Below are 20601 nucleotides of genomic sequence, written 5' to 3'. Positions count from 1 at the left end.
GAGCCAGGAAGCTTCCTGCTTGCTTCAGCAGCAAACCCTCATGGCTTTCAAAAGATTTCATTATTACCTGGGCCAGGAGTCAGGGGTCCTTAACCCTTAATGCCGCTTAATCTCTGATGTCCCTGCCAGGCCTCAGGCTTACAAAGGGAAGGAAAAGACAAAAGGAAACGTGAAGTGGGAGTGAAAGAGAGAAGGGGACAGGAGGAGAGTGCAGGGAGGAAGAGGAGGCTCAGAGAGCAGTCACTTGGCTGCCTGTGGCTCTCTCCTTGGCTGGAATTATTTCTTCTCCCACCTCTGTTCATCCTGGTTTTCAGTCAGTCCACTTGAAACTTCTTGTGGTTTTTCAAAATTTTGTTGTTGCAGTTGCTTTTGGAGGAGGTCATCAGTTCAAGCGCTCTGAGCAGAGAGGTGAGCGATTTGGTGGAGATGGTGTGGGCGGAAGCTCTCGGCCACCTGGAGTGCACGCTGCTCAAGCCCGTGGACAGGATTAGTCTGAATGACGTGAGTCACCTGCGTCCTTGAAGCAGAACCTCTATCGTGACCGACCTGCTTTCTGGCTTGCTGGCGAATTTTGTTCCTACTTTGATTCTGACATCTTTTTAAATTTCTTGCGTGAAAACTCCATCTCCTGTGGTTGCATTAGAATTCCTCTCTCGGTGAATATAGACATAGTTGTGGACGCGGCTCTAGCTATAGATACGGATGTAGATGCAGATACAGATCTAGATACACAGATACAGATATTTAAGCCTATAGATATTTAAGCCTCTGGTTCTTTCCTCTAGTTAAGCTGAGCCCGGTTTTGGAAAACTTCTGATGGTGTCATCGTCACAGCTGAGCTACATCTCCCGTAAACGTGGCATTTGTCTTATGGCTGGTGTCCAGGAGAAAACTAATAGTTACGATGCACCTAACAACTATCTTAGATCTTTTTCTGCATGTTCCTTCACTTTCTCTCTAATCGTCCTGATTCAATTTTAATAAACATGTATTGTCTTCCACTTAAAGGTGAGCAAGGCAGAGGGAGTTCTCCTCCTAGTAAAGGCAGCACTGAAAAATGGAGAAAGAGAAGAACGGTGGCAAAATATGATGACGGAGTTCTACAGATTAATACCTCACAAAGGCACAACTACTGAAGAAGTGAACCTGAGACTATTAGCTAAGAAAGAGGACCTCTGCCAGGTAAATCTCGGAAATACAGAATTCAATTTAAAATGTGCTGGGGAATGGGCGCCTGGGTGGCTCAGTCGGTTAAGTGTCCGACTTCAGCTCAGGTCATGATTTCACCACTCCTGGGTTCGAGCCCCGCGTCGGGTTCTGTGCTGACAGCTAGCTCAGAGCCTGGAGCCTGCTTCAGATTCTATGTCTCCCTCTCTCTCTGCGCCTCCCCTGCTCACACTCTTTCTCCTTCAAGACGGAATAAATGTTCAAAAAAAAATTTTTTTTTAATGTGTTGGGGAAGAATCTTTTCAAATCTGATTAATAAGGGAGCACTGAGTCACAAAAGTTGGCTCAAAATGAATGCGGACTCACTTTAGAATGCTTTGAGTCCTTATGGAAGTTACCTGAACCATGTTCCCAAACATGAATGTGTTGGAATAGTAGTACAAAGGCAGCTATGTTTAGAATTGCTACACAGTAAAATAATTTTCTACGTCAGAATGCTGCCGGCCCTGGGCCAGGTCTGAGGACCCAGAGGGGCTTCCTGGCTGCTCAAGGGATAGAAATCAGCAGGAGAGACAGGACGCCTGGGTGGCTCAGTTGGTTAAGCGTCCGACTTCAGCTCAGGTCATGATCTCATGGCTCTCAAGTTCGAACCCTGTTTTGGGCTCTGTGCTGACAGCTCAGAGCCTGGAGCTGCTTCGGATTCTGTGTCTCCCTCTCTCTCTGCCCCTCCCGTGTTCATGTTCTGTCTCTCCCTCAAAAATGAATAAACATTAAAAAATTTTTAAAAGAAAGAAATCAGGAGGACAGAAATCAAATGCGGGCCAGTGGGAGGTGAAAGCAGAGGTTACTGAAGGGAGAGAGGGAGTGCGGGTACAGAGTGTGTGGGAGACTCAAAGGAAAAGAGGGAGTCTTATCTTTGCCCGAGTCTGGGATTTTCATGTAGGTCACGGTCTGGTGTACATGCCCTCTCAGGCACGCAGGGACTGGTCAAAACAAAATGAGGGCTCAGGTGATGTTCCTCGGAGCCAGGGAGTGTCGTGGAGATGTGTAACTGGGTGATCTGGAGTCATGTGGCTTCTCACGTCATTCCCACCTGGCCCTTCCTTAGATATCATCTATCCTAGAGAAATCCTTACCTCCTTGTCCCATACAAGGAAGACATACACTATTTGCATTCTGACGTGTGTGTAAAGTGGGGGTCCTAACAAGAGGAGAAGGAGGAAAAGGAGCAAAAAGCAGATTTTTACTGAGTCTTCAGTTTCCCTGTCTCAAGGAGATGAGTTAGGATTCTGTCTGTAATTGACTTGAACAATGAGGACACGTATCACCCTGTGTCACCGGAAGCTGTAGGGTGGCTGCTGGTCCAGTCATTCAAAGGTGGCATTGTCATCAGGGGTCTGGCTTCTTCCCGTCCCCGTGCTTCCTGTGAAGTTAGCGTCCCTCCCCCTGGCTGCCCGAACATCACCTTACAGCTGCAGTGCTGCATAGCATCCCAGCCAGAGTACTTCTTCTCTTGCTGTTAGAGGAGGCTCCTCCCACCCCCTGAAATCCAAAATAAGTGGAGAATCAACCGATGAGATGAACCAGTAAATAAGATGAGAAAGGAGTCTTCCAAATGTAAAGTTTCATGATTTGACCAAAATAAAGAGCCTAAGTGGCTGGTTTTGCTATTGAGCAGGTGAATGTGACGCCCATCCAAATACTTTTTCATTTAACTTTCATATATTTTCAGTAGGTGATACATCTGCATTATTCAAAAGTCAAAATTAGATATTTTTTAAAGTTTATTTTTATTTATTTTGAAAGAGAGAGAGAGAGTGCGTGCGGCAGAGGGACAGAGAGAGAGGGAGACAAAATCCCAAGGAGGCTCCATGATGTCAACACAGAGCCTGATGCAAGGCTCATGACCTGAGCCAAAATCAAGAGTCGGATGCTTAACTGACTGAGCCACCTAGGTACCCGGTCAAAATTATATTTACAAGGGATACTCAGAGCAGTCTCTCTTCTACCCTGTCCTCTTTACCCATTTGAATTCCCCAACTCAATAGATGTCCATTTTTACTAATTCGCTTGTCTTTGTGGTTTCTTTATGCAAAAAACTATAAATATGCGCATGTATACTTACTCCTCTCCTCCTTTTTCTACATGAAGAGTCATATGCCATCTTTGCGGTTCTGCATCCGCTCTTCCCACTTAACATATCGTGTACATAGGGAGCACCCTCATTCACCACGTTGTGGATTGTTTCCGGACTTTGCTACTACAGACAACGCCACAGTGAACACACGCGTGTACTGGTCATTTCACACGTGCAGGGGAGGGTCTCTGGGGTGTGTCCCAGGCATAGAAGTGCTGGCTTACAGGATGAAGGCCTCTGTGACTGTGGTAGATTTTGTCTGATTCCCTCATCAAGGGTCTACCATTTGCCCACCCACTGTCAGTGAGGGAGAGTTTCTATTTCCTATAGTTTTACCCAAAGTATATTTGTCAGACTTTTAGACTATACCAATTTTGTGGATGAGGAATGACCTCTCAGTTCCAGGATTTATATTTAGGGGATGTTTGTGTGTCTTTTTCTGTGAACTGCCTATTCACGTCCTTTGGCTCCTTTTCTTTTGTTTTTTTTTCTTTTGTTTATTTCTTTCGCTTTGTTTTGTTCTTTACTTTGCTTATGGTGAATTGGGGTGGTGGTTGACTGGTTCTATTTCACCATACAGAAATTTTTTTACTTTTAAATAGAAAAGTTCATCAGTCTCTTCTTTTATGGCTGGTGTATTTGAATAACAGTGAGCCTGTCCCACGCTAAGGTCACAAAGACGCATGGCAAGTAGAATGGATAGGACTCCCTGTCAATGTCTTGTTCATCTCAAAGATGGGGAAAGCAATAAATTCCTATATAAATGTAATTCAGATTATCCAGGAGCTCTGTTCCCCCCTCCAAGCTCCAGGACCTGTGAGTATACTAAGTATACCAGGGTTCTCTCTCAGGGAAGACACCTGTGTCTTATTCATTTTTGTGTCTTTCAAACCTAATACAAGCCTGGCATACAGAACATGCATAATGAATTTTTGGTAACAGAATCAGACTTGCGTTCTGATGATCTGAGTTCCTATTTAGTCACTATCCCCTCTTTGCTGTGGAGTCATGAGCAATTAATTCAGCTTCTCAGAGCCTCATTTTCCCAATCTAGATAATGAGGATACTAAGATCTAATAAGACCAGCGTTACAGTGTGGATTAAAGGAACAGTGTACCTGGGACGCCTGGGTGGCTCAGTTGGTTAAGTCTCTGACTTCAGCCCAGGTCATGATATCATGGTTAGTGGGTTCAAGCCCTGCATTGGGCTCTGTGCTGACAGCTCAGAACCTGGAGGCTGTCTTCAGATTCTGTGACTCCCTCTCTCTCTGGCCCTCCCCTGCTCATGCTCTCTCTCTCTCTCTCAGAAATAAATAAAATACATTAAAAATAAAAAAAAAGGAACAGTGTACCTGAAAGCACTTTATCAACAATGATATGCTGTCCTCATGTATACTATTATTATTATCATTATTGTATATTATGCTATCATTGAGGGCACGATATATAGTAAAGGTATTACCTTTAATATGCCACTTACATATTGATCAAAGTACTGATCAAAAGCTGGCTCAGTCGGTGGTACATGTGACTCTTGATCTCTCTGGGTTTTGAGTTCAAGCACCACACTGAATGTAGAGATTACTTAAAAATAAAATCTTTGGAAGAAAAAAGCTTTGGGGAAGTAAAACCTTATTTTTCCAGTCTTTTTGAGAACGTGTCATGTGCTATAAATATTTTGATATGTAGTGATTCTAACGCTTGTATTATTTCCATCTACAGCTGATAAGAGACATGATTAATGTCTGTGAAACTAATTTGTCCAAACCCAACCCGCCATCTCTTGCCAAATACCGAGCTTTGAGATGCAAAATTGAGCATGTTGAACAGAACACCGAAGAATTTTTCAGAGTTAGAAAAGAGATTTTACAGAATAATTGCAGGTATGCATAAAGGAAATGTTTTAGGATCTGTTAGTATGTAATACTATTTCAGATTCTGTTAAAAAGCTACTCTCCAGGGGCGCCTGGGTGGCTTAGTTGGTTAAGTGTCTGACACTTGATTTCCACTTAGGTCATGATCTCAGGGCTCCTGAGTTCGAGCCCCCTGCAGCTGGGCTCCACACTGAGAGGGCAGAGCCTGCTTAGGAGTCTCTCTTTCTCCCTCTCCCCCTCCCCCACACGCATGCGGGCATGGTCTCTCTTAAAAAAAAAAAAAAAAAGCTACTCTCCACAATTACCTGTATAATTTAATCCTCTGTAACAAGGGAGCTATATTGTGATGACAAATTACTTTCTTCAATGTTAATAATATAACTTGGGGCAGTATTCTGTGCTTGAAAACTCTCCCTGTTAATTCACTCTGAGTTCAAGTTTACCTAATCTTGCTGAGAATTAAATTTAAAAATTTTAAATCGCAAGGTATTTTTGTGTTTTGAAGGGTACTGTATAGCAAAACCCACTTAAATTAAGATTTTAAAATGCAGGGCTGTGGGTATGGTAGCTTCTCAGAAGGCCACTCCATGGCATGAAAACATTCAGTTGAAAATCTGGAAGACATGTCAAGAGATAGGACACCCCTAAATGTCAGTCACATCTGTTTTCTCACTGATGGCGAGACTCCCTGTTTCTTGTGCTCATGTGTGTTCTACAAGCCAGGGCAGCGGCACTAACAACGGATGCATGTAGATCAGCCCCTCAGACCAGCCTTCACTGACCTGGACCCAGCTTCAAGGCTGGGGAAACTAATGTGATGGATTATTCTCAAGGGTGGGACTGACTTCCGTTGGATTGGTCACTCAGCCCACTATGTAACTTCCCAGCACTCCTCTGTCTGAAGTCTTTCTTCTGGGTGTTTTTGGCATCTCAGCTCTCATGAGGTGTAATGGGTCAGGCTAAGCTTAATCAGCCTCACACACTGCCTAGAGCCTAAGGTGATGAACTGCAGCCCCTTACACCAACCGCGGGGGCCATTTGTTACATTTTTAGGAGTTTTGTGAGCTGAATACGATTAGTAACTTGACATCGGCTGTGGTGGGAGGAATTACACCATAGAGATCAGAAAATGCTACAAATCAGGGTCATGTATGGGTTTCGCTGTTGCCTTGAGAACTGGTTTCTGGCACGTTGCTAGAGGCACCCCCTTATGGACTAATTCAGACATATCTCAGTTTGTGTTCTGTCTTCCTTGATTGGTCATCCTCAAATGCCATTACTAGCATTACTTCACACCCACTAAGATGGCTATATTTTTTTGAGAAAACAAAAATATGGAAAATTACAGTGTTAGTGAGGATGTGGAGAAATTGGAACTCTCATAAAATGGTACAGCTGCCATTTGGCAGTTGCTCAACAAATTCAACACAGAATTATTGTCTGCCCTCGCAATTCAACTCCTTGTTATATACCCCAAAGAACTGAAAACAAGTACTCAGACAGATACCGATACATGAATGTTCATAGCAGCACTATTCACAAGAGCCAAATGGTGGAAACAACCCAAATGCCCATCAGTGGTTGAATGGATTTACAAAATGTGGTATATACATAAAACGGAATATTAATCACCAAAAAAGGAATGAAGTACTAATACATGTTACAAAATGAGTGACTCTCAAAAGCATTATGCTAAGTGAAAGAAGCCAGGCACAAAAGATCACATATTATATGATTTCGTTTATATGCAATATCTGGAATAGATCAATCGAATCCGTGAAGACAGGAAGCAAATTGCCTGGTTCCAGGAGAGGGAAGAATGGGGACTAACTAATAGAAGTGGTGGTCGCACATTTTAATATGCTAAATACTACTGAACCGTATAGTTCAAAATGGTGAATTTTGTGTTACGTGACTTTTGTGTTAATTTAAAAAAAGCCTTTGCTGTAGATCTTTTCCAGATTTTGCTTTTATATATAATCAAATTATTTTTATGTCTTTTGATTTGACTTTTGACCCCACCCCTAGGCATCTGCTAAGATCTAATATTAATTTAGAAACTAGTAGCAATGAAGGCAGAATGAGGAGGGGAGTAACTGACTTTCTCCAGAGAGTCAAAGAGAAGAAAGAGCCACCACGTCTTCAAGCCCCGGGGAAGGGAGTGCAGTTCAGTCATCTAACGTAACTCAAGCCCTTAGCGATCTCACCTCACACCCTAGTAACGTCATACAACAGAAGTGGACCTCTCCGGATGGAGACATTCTGCTGCTGTGAAGAAGCAGAAGAAACCGCAGAAGCAGGAGAAGCAGCAGAAGCAGGACAAGGAGAAGAAGATTTTCTCCATTTTATTTCACTAATGGTTTTTCTCATATTAATTTTTTCTAGTTATAAAACTCACGTTCCTTGCTGAAAGTTTAGACAATGCGTGAAAACATGAAGAAAACTAAAGATCACCCCAAATCTCGCCACCGAGAGATAACCCAGAGATAATATGACCACTGTTGGCATTTGGGTGTAGAATAAATATATCCCAAATTGAGTTACTGATTCTCTTAGGCTAGTGGTGTGCTGGTAGGCCAGCTCTCCAAAATAAAAGTCCTGACTTGTAATAACCGCTGATTTCTGTGGGATAAATGCTCCCACCATAGGTAATCCCAAGCTACCAATGTGACGCCAAGAAACGAGTTGGGAAGACATACTCGAGAGGCTCTCTTATCTCCTCCACCCCACAACTCTGTCTCTCCGTAGTCCCCCAGTCTTTCCCCGTGCCTCCCATCCTAGTCACCCACGCAGAGAGTTTGTCAGCTCTTCGTCATCCCCACGTTGCCATGCCCTGTCACTTCTGCCTGCAAAAGCTCTGTAATCCATTGGCTTCCTTCATTTGCACTTCTGCCGCCTTCAGTCCAGACGCCGCCCTCTCGTCTCCTTCCTGACCTTCTTCCCGCTCCTGCCCCATCCAGTTTCCTTTCCCATAGCAGCCAGTTAGGTCTTAGAATACTCACTACATTATGCCATGTTGCAGTAAATGTCACCCTCAAGGATAGGCCTTTCTTGACCATCCCATCTCTGAACCTGGTAGAGTAGAACTTAAAATCAGTTATTTGTTAACTTTTAATTTTTGTCTCACCATTAGGATGTAAGCGCCATGAAGCCAGAGACCATGTATCCTCATTTCTAGTGCCTGGCAGAATACTCAGCACAGAGTGTGTTTGTTGAGTGAATCAGTGCGATGAATTCAAGCTATATATTCTATACATTATATAGTTGTCAAAATTTGGGATCATAGCATGTGTAAAGTTTTGTAACCTATTTTAAAATTTATTTTACTACAAGTCTTACTTCTTATCCTTATTTATTTTTTAAGAGTGTGATTTTTAATGGCTACGTAGTATTTCCAAGAATTGTTATGTTGTGACTCATGGAATCCATTCCATAATAATGGACATTTGGGCTGTTTTGGTTTTCTCCCGCTAGTGATGATATTTTATTTTGCTTTCGATTATGCAACCTCAAGATTTTTCTTCTACTTTTTACAGTGAAGGTCCAGTGGACATCTTGCAGATATTTAGGGTTGGCAGAGTGAATGAAGCCACAGAGTTTTTGAGCCAGCTTGGCAACGTGAAGCCCTTGCTGCATGGATCTCCCGTACAAAGCTTTGTAGGAATCCTGTCCCGGTAAGAGGACACCATCTTGATTTTCCATATGTTTGAGCCTCACGAACATGAAGTGTTTTACCTTTTTTCCTAACCTTTTTTATACACTACCTGGGTCTTCTCAGTTAAAATCAGCTTAACTGCATTCCAGAGAAAACAGAACCCTTTAAATTATAATTAAATATAATTTAAATTATTTATTTATTATATATATTTTAAAGTGTAGTACATGGGTATGAACTGCTTCTTGAAGATGGCAGCATATGAAGAAAGGAGATTCTCTATTCCATGGCTCTTCTGTGTGTCTAATCTAGGAAACATCCAATACTTAGAGAGAAAGGTCTAGAAATTAGAGTACCTAGATGCTATGAGTTCTCTATTCAAAACATAAGTCTAATTTTTTCTATTTGCTTTGAATTATCACTTAATATTAGAGCCAAACTACAGTCACAGAGAGCAGGGAGATGTGATTACATCTGGGTCCTTAATTAAACACCTAAGAAGAAACTTAAAAGGACATATACAGGATACATCTAGAAAAAACATTCAACTGCTGTTGAAGGACCCAAAAGACACTTGCACTAATTAAAAGGATGCCAACTTTCCTTGAATAACCTATAAATTTAGAGGTATCACAATAAAAGTGCTAACAAGATATTTTTTTAAGAAATAAAAAGCTGATGATACTGCACATATTTTTTAAAATCTGACTTTACCAAGATAATTTTGAAAAAGAAGATTAATGAAGAGGAATTAACCAGACACTAAAAACATGTTATAAAGCTGTGTTAATTAAACTATTGAGGTATGCCCAAATAGATGAGTCTATAGAATAAAGAATCCAAACGTAGGGGCGCCTGGGTGGCTTAGTCGGTTAAGCGTCCGACTTTCCGACTTTCGCTTAGGTCATGATCTCGCGGTTCGTGGGTTCGAGCCCTGCGTCGGGCTCTGTGCTGACTGCCAGCTCAGAGCCTGGAGCCTGTTTCAGTCTGTGACTCCTTCTCTCTCTGACCCTCCCCTGCTCACGCTGTCTCTCTCTCCCAGAAATAAATAAAACATTTAAAAAAAAAAAAAAAGAATCCAAACGTAAATGCAAAAACATAGAGGGCTTAGTATATGACCAAAGCAGCTTTTATTTCTGTAGGAGAAAGATAATTTCTTCAATACTAGGTACTAGGACAGATTACTACCTGGAAAAGTACAAAGTTGGATCCTTACCTCATTCCTCACACTTCACTCCATGTGAAACAAAGGCTTAAAAATTAAAAATGAAAGTATAAAGATACCCATTGAAATATAGGACATTTTTCTAAATTAGCTTTTAAGTAGGACTAAACCCCAAAAACCATTTTACAAAGATAATTACATTTCATAATACAAAATTCAAACTGTAGATGTTTCTGTAGTAAACGCAGAAGTCTCCCTTTACCCACCTTCTCAGAGATAAACATGGTTTAACTTTGATCACAGAGAGTTCTTAGCAATGCTAGAAGTCCAGTAGGAACCTGGGTAAGTTCTTAAGCCAGGGAGAAACGCAGGCGGCACTGGACTTACACAGGGTTCTGCAGAGTGGTGGCCTCGGCAAGCAGGAGGCAGAGCCCCGACCCGACCCATGGCAGGAAAATGGCCAGCGTCTCAGGGCTGGTCAAGACCGTGCCGAGAAACTGGCCATGGATTGGTACGTTTGAATAGCACCTAGAAATCCTTCTGTGGGATTACTTTGAAATAGATTTTTCTTTTCATTTCATGCTCGCTGTTTATTTATTTATTTGATGTCTTTTTAACTGGTGTATTTTTTTCCAGTTTTATTAAGGTGTGATCAACGAGTGAGAATTGTATATATTTAAGGTTGTACAAGGTGATTTTTTATTTATTTTTATTTATTTATTTATTTTTTAAATGTTTTTATTTCTGAGAGAGAGACAGAGAGAGGGAGAGAGAGACAGCATGAGCAGGGGAGGGTCAGAGAGAGAGGGAGACACAGAATCTGAAACAGTCTCCAGGCTCTGAGCTGTCCATCAGCACAGAGCCTGACGCGGGGCTCAAACCCACGAACCGTGAGGTCATGACCTGAGCCGAAGTCGGATACTTAACTGACTGAGCCACCCAGGTGCCCCACAAGGTGATTTTTTAAAACACATAGCTTGATGATTTAATGTACATGTACGTTGTGAAATGATTATCACAATCAAGTTGATCAACACATCCATCACTTCATATAGTTATCTTTTTTTCCTGTGGTGAGAACACTAGATTCCACATATATGTGAGGTTAGGCAGTATTTCTCTTTCTGTGTCTGGCTTATTTCACTTAGCATCATGTCCTCCTTTAATAGCACTTGTCTTTGCTGGAATTATGAGGCTATAATAAAAGGTACCTTTCTTTTAGTAAATCATTGTAATTTCCTTTTCTTTTTAGTGGGTTGCTTTTACCCAAAGTAGTTGAAGATCGTGGCACAAAGAGAACAGACATCGGAAATCTTGGGAGTGGGATATATTTCAGCGATTCACTCAGGTTAGTATATTATGTATACTATATAGGATATCCTTAATCATGCTACTCACACCCATCACCAGGGATTTATAAGCAAGTAGTTGCTATGTGGTTTCCTCCCATCTTTCCTTGGTGAGGGATTCCTCACCCAAGAAACAGATCACTGAAAGCGACCAGTTTTCTTAGTATACTATATAAATATGTCTTTGGTGATGGATATTTGGGAAAATTTTATTTTAAAGCACCTTAGTAATTTTATGATCCTGAGAATCTTTACATATATTTACCCACTTAATCCTTACAACAACCCTCTTAGGTCAGTTCTGTTATTACCCCATATCACAGATGAGAACACTGACGGACAGTGAGGGTATCTTGCCTAAGGTCACACAACATTTTGTCTTTCTCCAGGGCCATGATCTTAACTTGTATAGCACATGACCTCTCATGTGCTTATACACATTATATACACAAACAACTTATCTATTACTTAAGATATAACTTAAGATAAATTGTATCTTACCTATTATAAATGAACTCGTTCAATAATATTTCATCTTCAATATCCTTGTTAACATTTAAATCTGTCCCCAAAGTAGCCGCAAGGTATTGAACACCTGCCCTGTGCATGGCACCAGAACATTGTCTACAGACCTCACAAGTGGTATTGTGACATCATTTTATGAAAAGGAAACAGACTGATGGAGGTTAAGTAACTTGCATAAAGTCACAGAGATAGTTAAATGATGGAACTTGGTTTTAGGCCCAGGATAATTAATTATCCAGGATATTTAAGGAATTCCTACAAATCAGTAAGAAAAAAAAAAAAAATAAAAAGCAAATGGACAAAAGACATGAATAAGAACCTAATAAGAGGAAACACATGGACAATGTCATTTGAAAAGATTACTAATCAAGAATATGCAAATTAAACTATAATATACCGTTTAATGCCTATCAGCAAAAAAAAAAAAGAAAAAAAGAAAAAGTAACATGTCTGGATGTTGGTAAGTCTCTACAACAGCCTGCACTCTCAGACCCTGTTGATAAACTGATAAGCCCTCTTGAGAAAATGTTGGCATCGTCTGCTGTAGCTGAAGAGCATAGTTAATGGTGTGACCTAGGGACCCTATAGATCGGACTCAGAACCAGGGAGCTGTGGTTCTCAATCCTGGCTGCACATTCGAGTCACCTGGAGATTTTTTTTACTTTTATCTTTTTTACTTGAAGGACTTTCTTTTAAAGTTTTTATTCTTATTCCAGCTAGTTAACATACCATATAACATTTCGTTCAGATGTACAATTTAGTGATTCTACACTTCTGTGCGATACCCAGCGCTCATCACAAGTGCCCTCCTTAATCCCCATCACCTATTTCACCCATCCCCCACCACCTCCCCACCTGAGGAGCTTTTAAGCATGACTGGTGCAGATTTCACCCCAGATCAGTTAAATCAGGACCTCTCAGGTTAAGGTTTGGGTGTCAGTAGTTTCTAAGCTCCCTGGATGATTCAGCCTGGGTTGAGAATCACTGACAAGGACACGAATGGCTCAGAAAACCGTAAGAGCCCTGGAAATGATGCAGGTGCCCCGTGACAGTGGAACGGATCCAAACGTTTTGGTGGAGCCCTAGGTGGCAGTTTATACAAGTGAACCACAGCCACACACACCATGTCGGTGAGTCTTAGGAACGTAATGTGGAGCAAAAACTTGCTCTATGATTCTGTATGTACGCAAATATGAAAACAAGCAAAGCTAAGCATATTGTTGAGGGACACATATCTATGATCAACACTATAAAATAAAGAGAAAATAATATACACAGAAACACAAGATAGCGATTAGATTACCCTCTGGGTGGCAGGGAAGGTAATGCCACAGGGCAACATAGAAATATTGATGATGTTCTTTTCTATTTCTTTTTTTTTAATGTTTATTTTTGAGAGAGAGAGGGCACACACGCATACATTTGCAGGAGAAGGGTAGAGAGAAAGGGAGACAGTGGGCCTTAAGCTGGCTCACGGTGACTACAGAGAGCCCACAGCAGGGCTTGAACTCACTGACCATGAGATCATGACCTGAGCTAAAGTCGGATGCTTAACCAACTGAGCCACCCAGGCACCTGTGTTCTTTTCTACTTGGCAGTAGCAATGTGGTTGGTTGTCTTATCATTGTTCTTGAAACTTAACACGTCTGGTATAAATGCTGTTTCCTCAGTACAAAATATTTGAAAGTAAAATTTTTTAGAGGTTAAGATTTTTTTCTAATAATTTGGGATTCTGTTGAATTTAACCAAGTTGAAGTCCTTGGTGACTGGACAGAGTGGTGTCGGATGAGCCAGACTGCAACAGGCTGAGAGGGGTGATGGGCAGGCAAGCAGTAGAGGCAGCCATAGAGAAAGGCCGGGATGGAGACGGAGGAAGCTGAGGTAAAGTCAAGGTCACAGGCTCAGCAGGCACAGGGAAACAAGTTTTAGGAGAAAAGGGGGAACTAATCTTTTTTTTTTTTTTAAGGGGGCAAGCCTTGGGACACCTGGCTGGCCCAGTCGGTGGAGCAGGCAGCTCTTCATCTCTGGGTTGTAAGTTCGAGCCCCGTGTTGGGTGTAAAGATTACTTAGGGGCGCCTGGGTGGCTTAGTAGGTTAAACGTCCGACTTTCGCTTAGGTCATGATCTTGCGGTTCGTGGGTTCAAGCCCCGCGTTGGGCTCTGTGCTGACTGCCAGCTCAGAGCCTGGAGCCTGTTTCAGAGTCTGTGACTCCCTCTCTCTCTGACCCTCCCCTGCTCACGCTGTCTCTCTCTCTCCTAGATATAAATAAAACATTTAAAAAAAAAATTTTTTTTTTAAATAAAGATTACTTAAAATATTTTTAGGGGCGCCTGGGTGGCTCAGTTGGTTAAGCATCTGACTTCAGCTCAGGTCACGATCTCATGGTTCATGAGCTTGAACCCCGCATCAGGCTCTGTGCTGACAGCTCCAGAGCCTGGAGCCCACTTAGGATTCTGTGTCTCCCTCTCTCTCTGACTCTCCCCCACTAACACTCTGTCTGTCTCTTTCAAAAATAAACAAACATTAAAAATGAATAAATAAATAGAATAAAATATTTTGGAAATATAAAAATTTTTTAAAATTTTAAATAAAAGGGAGCAAATCTTAGGGGGCTTGGGTGGCTGAGTCAGTTGGGTGTCTGACTCTTAATTTCGGGTGGGGTCATGATCTCACAGTCATGGGATTGAGCCCCATGTCGGGCTCCCCACTGAGCTTGGAGCCTGCTTGAGACTCCCTCTCTCCCTCACCTTCTGCCCCTCCCCTGCTTGTGCATGTTCGTGCTCTCAATCTCTCTCTCTCAGAAAAGAGGGGGGAGTCCAGTCTCAGGAGATAGAACAAAGTGTTGTCAGGCAACACTTTTGTATTTGGGTCTCGATATTTGGAAAAATAGAGGTATGTCCCAAACGTGTTGCTTCCAAAGGTGTCCTAGACTATGCTCCTTAATAACAAAAGTTGCTCTTTTTTTTTAAGTTTATTTATTTGAGGGACAGTGAGCATGGGAAAGGCAGAGAGAAAGGTTGCTTTTTTAAAGCTGCTGAATCCTGAAGAAAGTCTAAACAAAATCTCTCATTTAGATGTCGTTTGAAATTTTTGTTTCTCCATCTGGATTCAGAAGGGCTTGTGAGAATGCAAGTGCTGTCTTTCCCTTTGACCAGTTCTTACTTATGTGGCATTTCGTGTTCTCTCTGAGCTTCAGTGCAGGGAAGCCATCTACTTTGTCTTAATTAACAAGGTGGGAAGGCTTCCTTACCTTTCATCGCTTTGGTGTTTGCTGCACCAAAATGCGTGTGTTTTAGTAGTTAGTAAAGACTTGAGGCAGCAGTGGAATTCATCCATCCCTGGGAGAAAGTACCTCAAGCGGGACAGAAAGGCAACATCTGTGTTTTTCACATTAAAGTTTTAAACAAAGAAGTGACTAATAAAGTTCTAAAATGACACTTCAGAGATATTTTAATAGCAGTAAAATCTGGAGCATTCTTCCAGCAAAGTCGTTTAGGCAGTATTTCACACGTAGAGATGGATAACAGACACTAAACTGTCTTTGCCGTGTAACCGTAAGTCACAAGCACGCACTTCCTCTCGCTCGCAGTACGGGTGTGAAGTACTCCCACCCGGGAGAGACGGACGGCACCCGGCTCCTGGCTGTCTGTGACGTAGCGCTTGGAAAGTGCGCGGACTTCCACAGAAGAGACTTCTCCTTGTCGGAAGCACCGCCAGGTTATGACAGTGTCCATGGGGTTCGAGCTACACCCACGGTCACCACGGACTTCGAGGTAGTTATTTCAGGAAACGAGCAGAAAGGCTCCTGTTTTTTTTGAATATGCTTACGTTTAAATAATTATTGCATATCTATGGCTGCCTGAATTCAATATTTTCTAAATTAGCAAACCTGCAATTCTGCTTTTGTGAAAACATTTGCCAGTAAAGGATTTTTCCCCACACCTATTAATTTCTGTTGGTTCTAGGATGATGAATTTGTTGTATATAAAACCAATCAGATTAAATTGAAATACATTATTAAGTTTTGCATACCTGGAGATGAAATAAAGGACTTTCACCCTTGTAATACTACTGAGTTAGAAGAATACAGACCTACGGTTTCAAATTTTTCAAAGGTTGAAGGTAAGACAGTTTTCTGGAATACTGTTTTATGTGATATTTATAGAACTCAACCATTTTATTCTTAGAGGAATTAATGTTCATGTTCAGTAACTGTATCTATGACCTTATACATAAACATTCTATTTCTGTTTAAAAAAATTTTTTTTTTACATTTATTTATTTTTGAGAGACAGAGACAGAGCACAATTAGGGGAGGACCAGAGAGAGAAGGAGAATCCAGAAGCAGGCTCGAGGCTCCGAGCTGTCAGCACAGAGCCTGATGCGGGGCTCGAATCCACAAACTGTGAGATCATGACCTGAGACAAAGTCAGACTCTCAAGCAACCGAGTTACCAAGGTGCCCCATCTGTTTCCCTTTTTACCTTGTAAAAATAAAAACCAGGATACTTGAGAGAGGTTAAGTGTTCTCAAAATTACTTGTTACTTTGTTAACATACCTAGGTTGAGCCAATTCCACAAACTCACAGAAGGAATTTAAGATGTCCGAGTGCAAGAAGTGTGACGGGGTTGGTGGAGCAGGCAGAAGGCACAGCTTTAGAACCAGGAAGCTCAGGTTCATTGTCAGCTTGCTTAACCAGCTCAGGCAACCAGGAGCCCTGATTGTCAACTTGCTAATTACTAGGCTGTGCAAAATGGGACAGACTGTGTAGCTCTTTCAGCCTCAGCTTTTCTTTCTTTCTTTCTTTCTTTCTTTCTTTCTTTCTNATTGTCAGCTTGCTTAACCAGCTCAGGCAACCAGGAGCCCTGATTGTCAACTTGCTAATTACTAGGCTGTGCAAAATGGGACAGACTGTGTAGCTCTTTCAGCCTCAGCTTTTCTTTCTTTCTTTCTTTCTTTCTTTCTTTCTTTCTTTCTTTCTTTCTTTCTTTCTTTTCTTTCTTTCTTTCTTTCTTTCAAGTTTATTCATTTTTGAGAGAGAGAGAGAGAGACAGAGATAGAGCATGAGCAGCGGAGGGGCAGAAAGAGAGGGAGACACAGAATCCGAAACAGGCTCCAGGCTGTCAGCACAGAGCCTGATGCGGGGCTCGAACTCACGAACCGCAAGATCATGACCTGAGCTGAAGTTGGATGCTTAACTGACTGAGCCACCCAGGTGCCCCCAGCCTCAGCTTTTCTATGTTGCATATGAGGTCAATATCTGCATTAAGTGAAGGCACTCCCCAGAATTGTAATGTGCAGCTTATATGTTAGTAGTAGAAATATATGATAGGATGGTAGCTTCTCAGGAAATCATAAGCCCAAACTATTATAACATTTATTAATTGCATTATAAAAACACATTAACATTTTTAACTGTGATAAAATTATTTTTTATCAGAAATATATGTTTTCATGTGTAAGAAAATAACACTGCTTTTCTCTCCTGGAGCCATTAAATTAAATGTCTGGCAAGAGCATATATATTTACATATCTAACTGTATGTGTATTTTTGTACCATCTGGTATAGAAAGTATACCATATGTTATATTAGAAGTTTGAGGGGCGCCTGAGTGGCTCAGTCGGTTAAGCGTCCGACTTCGGCTCAGGTCATGATCTCACGGTTCATGGGTTCGAGCCCTGTGTTGGGCTCTGTGCTGACAGCTCAGAGCCTGGAGCCTGCTTCAGATTCTGTGCCTCTCTCTCCCAGCTTTTCTTTCATTAAAAAGAAAATTAAAAAGCAAATTTTGATTTAGTGTCCCTTGGAGTGAATGTCTAAGGAGTCTCATATTGGTCATACACACTTTTGTGGCACAAAAAATAATAATGACTGACCAATCAAAATTACGGGCCAGGGATGCACATATCTAGATTCATGCATAAACTACACTTATTTAAGTATTCTTAAGACTTTTCTGTACTTATGTGTTTAAATGTATGCCTTTCAAGTAATTGCATGACTCTAAATTTTCAAGATGAGTCATCAGAATCTCTAGATTAAAAAGGTCATGTGTCTGTTACAAATGCTCCCCCCATTTTTCTCATGTGGGTTCACTTACTTTATAGAATTGACTATTGAAGATCATAAAATGCTACTTGTCCATTTTTCCCTTTAAAATATAATGTGTAAGGGGCGCCTGGGTGGCTTAGTCGGTTAAGCGTCCGACTTTCGCTTAGGTCTTGATCTCGCGGTTCGTGGGTTCGAGCCCCGTGTCGGACTCTGTGCTGACTGCCAGCTCAGAGCCTGGAGCCTGTTTCAGTCTGTGACTCCCTCTCTCTCTGACCCTCCCCTGCTCACGCTGTCTCTCTCTCTCTCCTAGAAATAAATAAAACATTAAAAAAAATTTAAAAAAAAATAAAAAATAAAAAAATAAAATATAATGTGTAAAGGGAAGGGAAACAAAGATTAAGATAACAAAGGTAGTGCAGGGATGGTTTTAAAAGCTAACATTATCGTTTTAATATGTAGATTATCAGCTACAAGATGCCAAACCTTTCAGCAACATCAAGTCCGGCCTTCAGGATTTCTCTGGCAATTCAGTTCCTCTTGAGGATGTTCACATCAAAGGAAAAATAATAGACTTTGTAGCCCAGGTATGTTCTTTGTGGTTTTAAATACTTTATGATACTTTCAATAGATATAAGACATAAATGACAATTTGATTATAGTTGCGTGAATTAACATGTGCATTTTTTATGTTTATTTATTTTGAGAGAGAGAGAGACTTGAACAAGTGGAGGAGAGGCAGAGAGAGAGGGAGAGAGAGATTCCCAAGCAGGCTCCACTCTGAGCCCCAGTGTGGGGCTCCATCTCACAACTGTGAGATCATGACCTGAGCTGAAATCAAGAGTCAGAGGCTCAATCAGTTGAGCCACCCAGGTGCCCAAAACATGCATTTCTAAAATTTGTTCATTTCACGCTTTCTCATTGCCATGTAGTATTCCATTGTATAGATAAACCACATCTTCTTGATCCATTTGTCCGTTGATGGATACTTAGGCTCTTTCCATGTTTTGGTTATTGTCATTTCATATTTTAAACCTGATGAAGATTTTCCATGGGGAAGTTTGCCCAATAACTCCTTTTTTAAAAAATGTTTTATTTATTTCTGAGAGGGAGAGAGATAGCATGAGCAGGGGAGGGTCAGAGAGAGAGGGAGACACAGAATCTGAAGCAGCTCCAGGCTCTGAGCCAACTGTCAGCCCAGAGCCTGAGGTGGGGCCCGAACCCATGAACCATGAGATCATGACCTGAGCCGAAGTCGGACGCTTAACTGACTGAGCCACCCAGGCGCCCCTGCCAATAACTCCTGACTTAGCAGTGAATTTTCCACTAATTTGTGATTAGACTGCTGGCCTGTAGGTTGACTTTGAATATCCAAACAGAGGCCCAGCAGCAGGGACTTGTATATTCACGGCTCACTTATTTGACTCTTAGAATGAGTTTAATGTTTTTAGGTTAATAACAAAACTAAAATAGTAGTTTCATCTGAAGGAGGAACATTAAGATGTCAAACATCAGCACAGTGTATTTGTTTCTCTTCTGAGACCTAGTAAAAATACTCTTATGATCATTGTCAGATATTCCTTGCTCTCTGAGTGCCCAGTCACACGATTGCAGAGAGTGAAGCTGACGTAGGCCTGACCCCAGAGCTCCTGTGCAGACAGACCTGCTAACTAGATGCGGGCAGGACATGCGCAGAGGAGGAAGAAACGTTAACCCTGCCCAGGATGCAGTTAGACAGGGTCCTACCCATCAGTCACAGGTGCAGCATCGGTGTCCTGGGGAGAAGGGGAGAGCCATGCACGGGCACGTGTCCTGGTCAGCCGTCCCTGGCTCTCTGCCAGGTGCTCTCTGAACTTCTAGAATGGCCCAGTCAGCCGACCCCCAAGAAACCCTAGGACTCAATCCTTTGTGGCTCCCCCCTCCTTCCCCGTTCCAGGGTAGCTGCCTGGTGAGCAGGAGGCTGCCACCAGCTGGTGAGGCCTTTGCTTGAAGAATTGTGAGATCAGGTATCCTGGAGGGTGCTGACCTGCTGATGTGGAGAAAATGAAATTCTTTTTTAAATACATGTGCCTTAAAATTTTTTTCTCTGGTGCAGAACATACACTGGGGGCAGCCCAGTTTACTGTAAATCCAGTTGTGGATGGCTTTTTGTATAAGTTCATAACCTTTATTCTCTTTTGTTTTACGTTATTTATTTTGAGAGAGAAAGAGAGCAAGCAGGGGAGGGGCAGAGAGAGAGGGAGACAGAATCCCAAGCAGGCTCCACACTGTCAGCACAGAGCCTGAAGAAGGGCTCCATCTCATGAACCGTGAGGTCGTGACCTGAGCTGAGATCAGGAGTCAGACACGTAACCGATTGAGACACCCAGACGCCCCGCCTTTATTCTTTTAATTTTCATTTCAGTCTCTTCCCAGAGATGATTGATGACAAATGTTTACGTATTTTCTCCTTATTATTGCCATATGTTTAAATGTTACTGTTTATTATATGTCTAGATGGTTTTGTTTAATTTTCAAATGTTTAAAGACTGGCTTTTTCATTTGTAGCAACATGGATGGAACTTGAGGGTGTTATGCTGAGCGAAATAAGTCAGGCAGAGAAGGACAGATACCATATGTTTTCACTTACAAGTGGAACAGGAGAAACTTAACGGAGGACCACAGGAGAGGAGAAGGGGAAAAA

At 41.8% G+C, this 20601-nt stretch overlaps 1 protein-coding gene and 1 long non-coding RNA gene across 2 annotated transcripts in view; one reads left to right on the top strand and one right to left on the bottom strand.

Moving 5' to 3' along the window:
* PARP4 (poly(ADP-ribose) polymerase family member 4) overlaps nt 1-20601 on the top strand; it is an 82342-nt gene that overhangs the window by 15234 nt on the left and 46507 nt on the right. The window contains exons 8-15 of the mRNA XM_077774713.1: nt 364-501; nt 1009-1182; nt 5026-5186; nt 8714-8851; nt 11250-11345; nt 15461-15644; nt 15837-15993; nt 18381-18505. Of these exons, the coding sequence (XP_077630839.1) occupies nt 364-501; nt 1009-1182; nt 5026-5186; nt 8714-8851; nt 11250-11345; nt 15461-15644; nt 15837-15993; nt 18381-18505 (1173 nt within the window). The remainder of the gene's footprint in view (nt 1-363; nt 502-1008; nt 1183-5025; nt 5187-8713; nt 8852-11249; nt 11346-15460; nt 15645-15836; nt 15994-18380; nt 18506-20601) is intronic.
* On the bottom strand, nt 2390-11945 carry LOC144240412 (uncharacterized). Its single transcript, XR_013337709.1, has 3 exons — nt 11848-11945; nt 8180-8249; nt 2390-2709 (listed from the first exon to the last, which is right to left on the bottom strand). It is a non-coding gene; the product is annotated as an uncharacterized LOC144240412 (long non-coding RNA).

The sequence above is a fragment of the Crocuta crocuta genome, unplaced genomic scaffold, assembly GCF_008692635.1.
Source record: "Crocuta crocuta isolate KB4526 unplaced genomic scaffold, BGI_CrCroc_1.0 scaffold277, whole genome shotgun sequence".
Lineage (NCBI taxonomy): Eukaryota > Metazoa > Chordata > Mammalia > Carnivora > Hyaenidae > Crocuta > Crocuta crocuta.
This window is presented reverse-complemented; position numbering and strand designations above follow the sequence as displayed.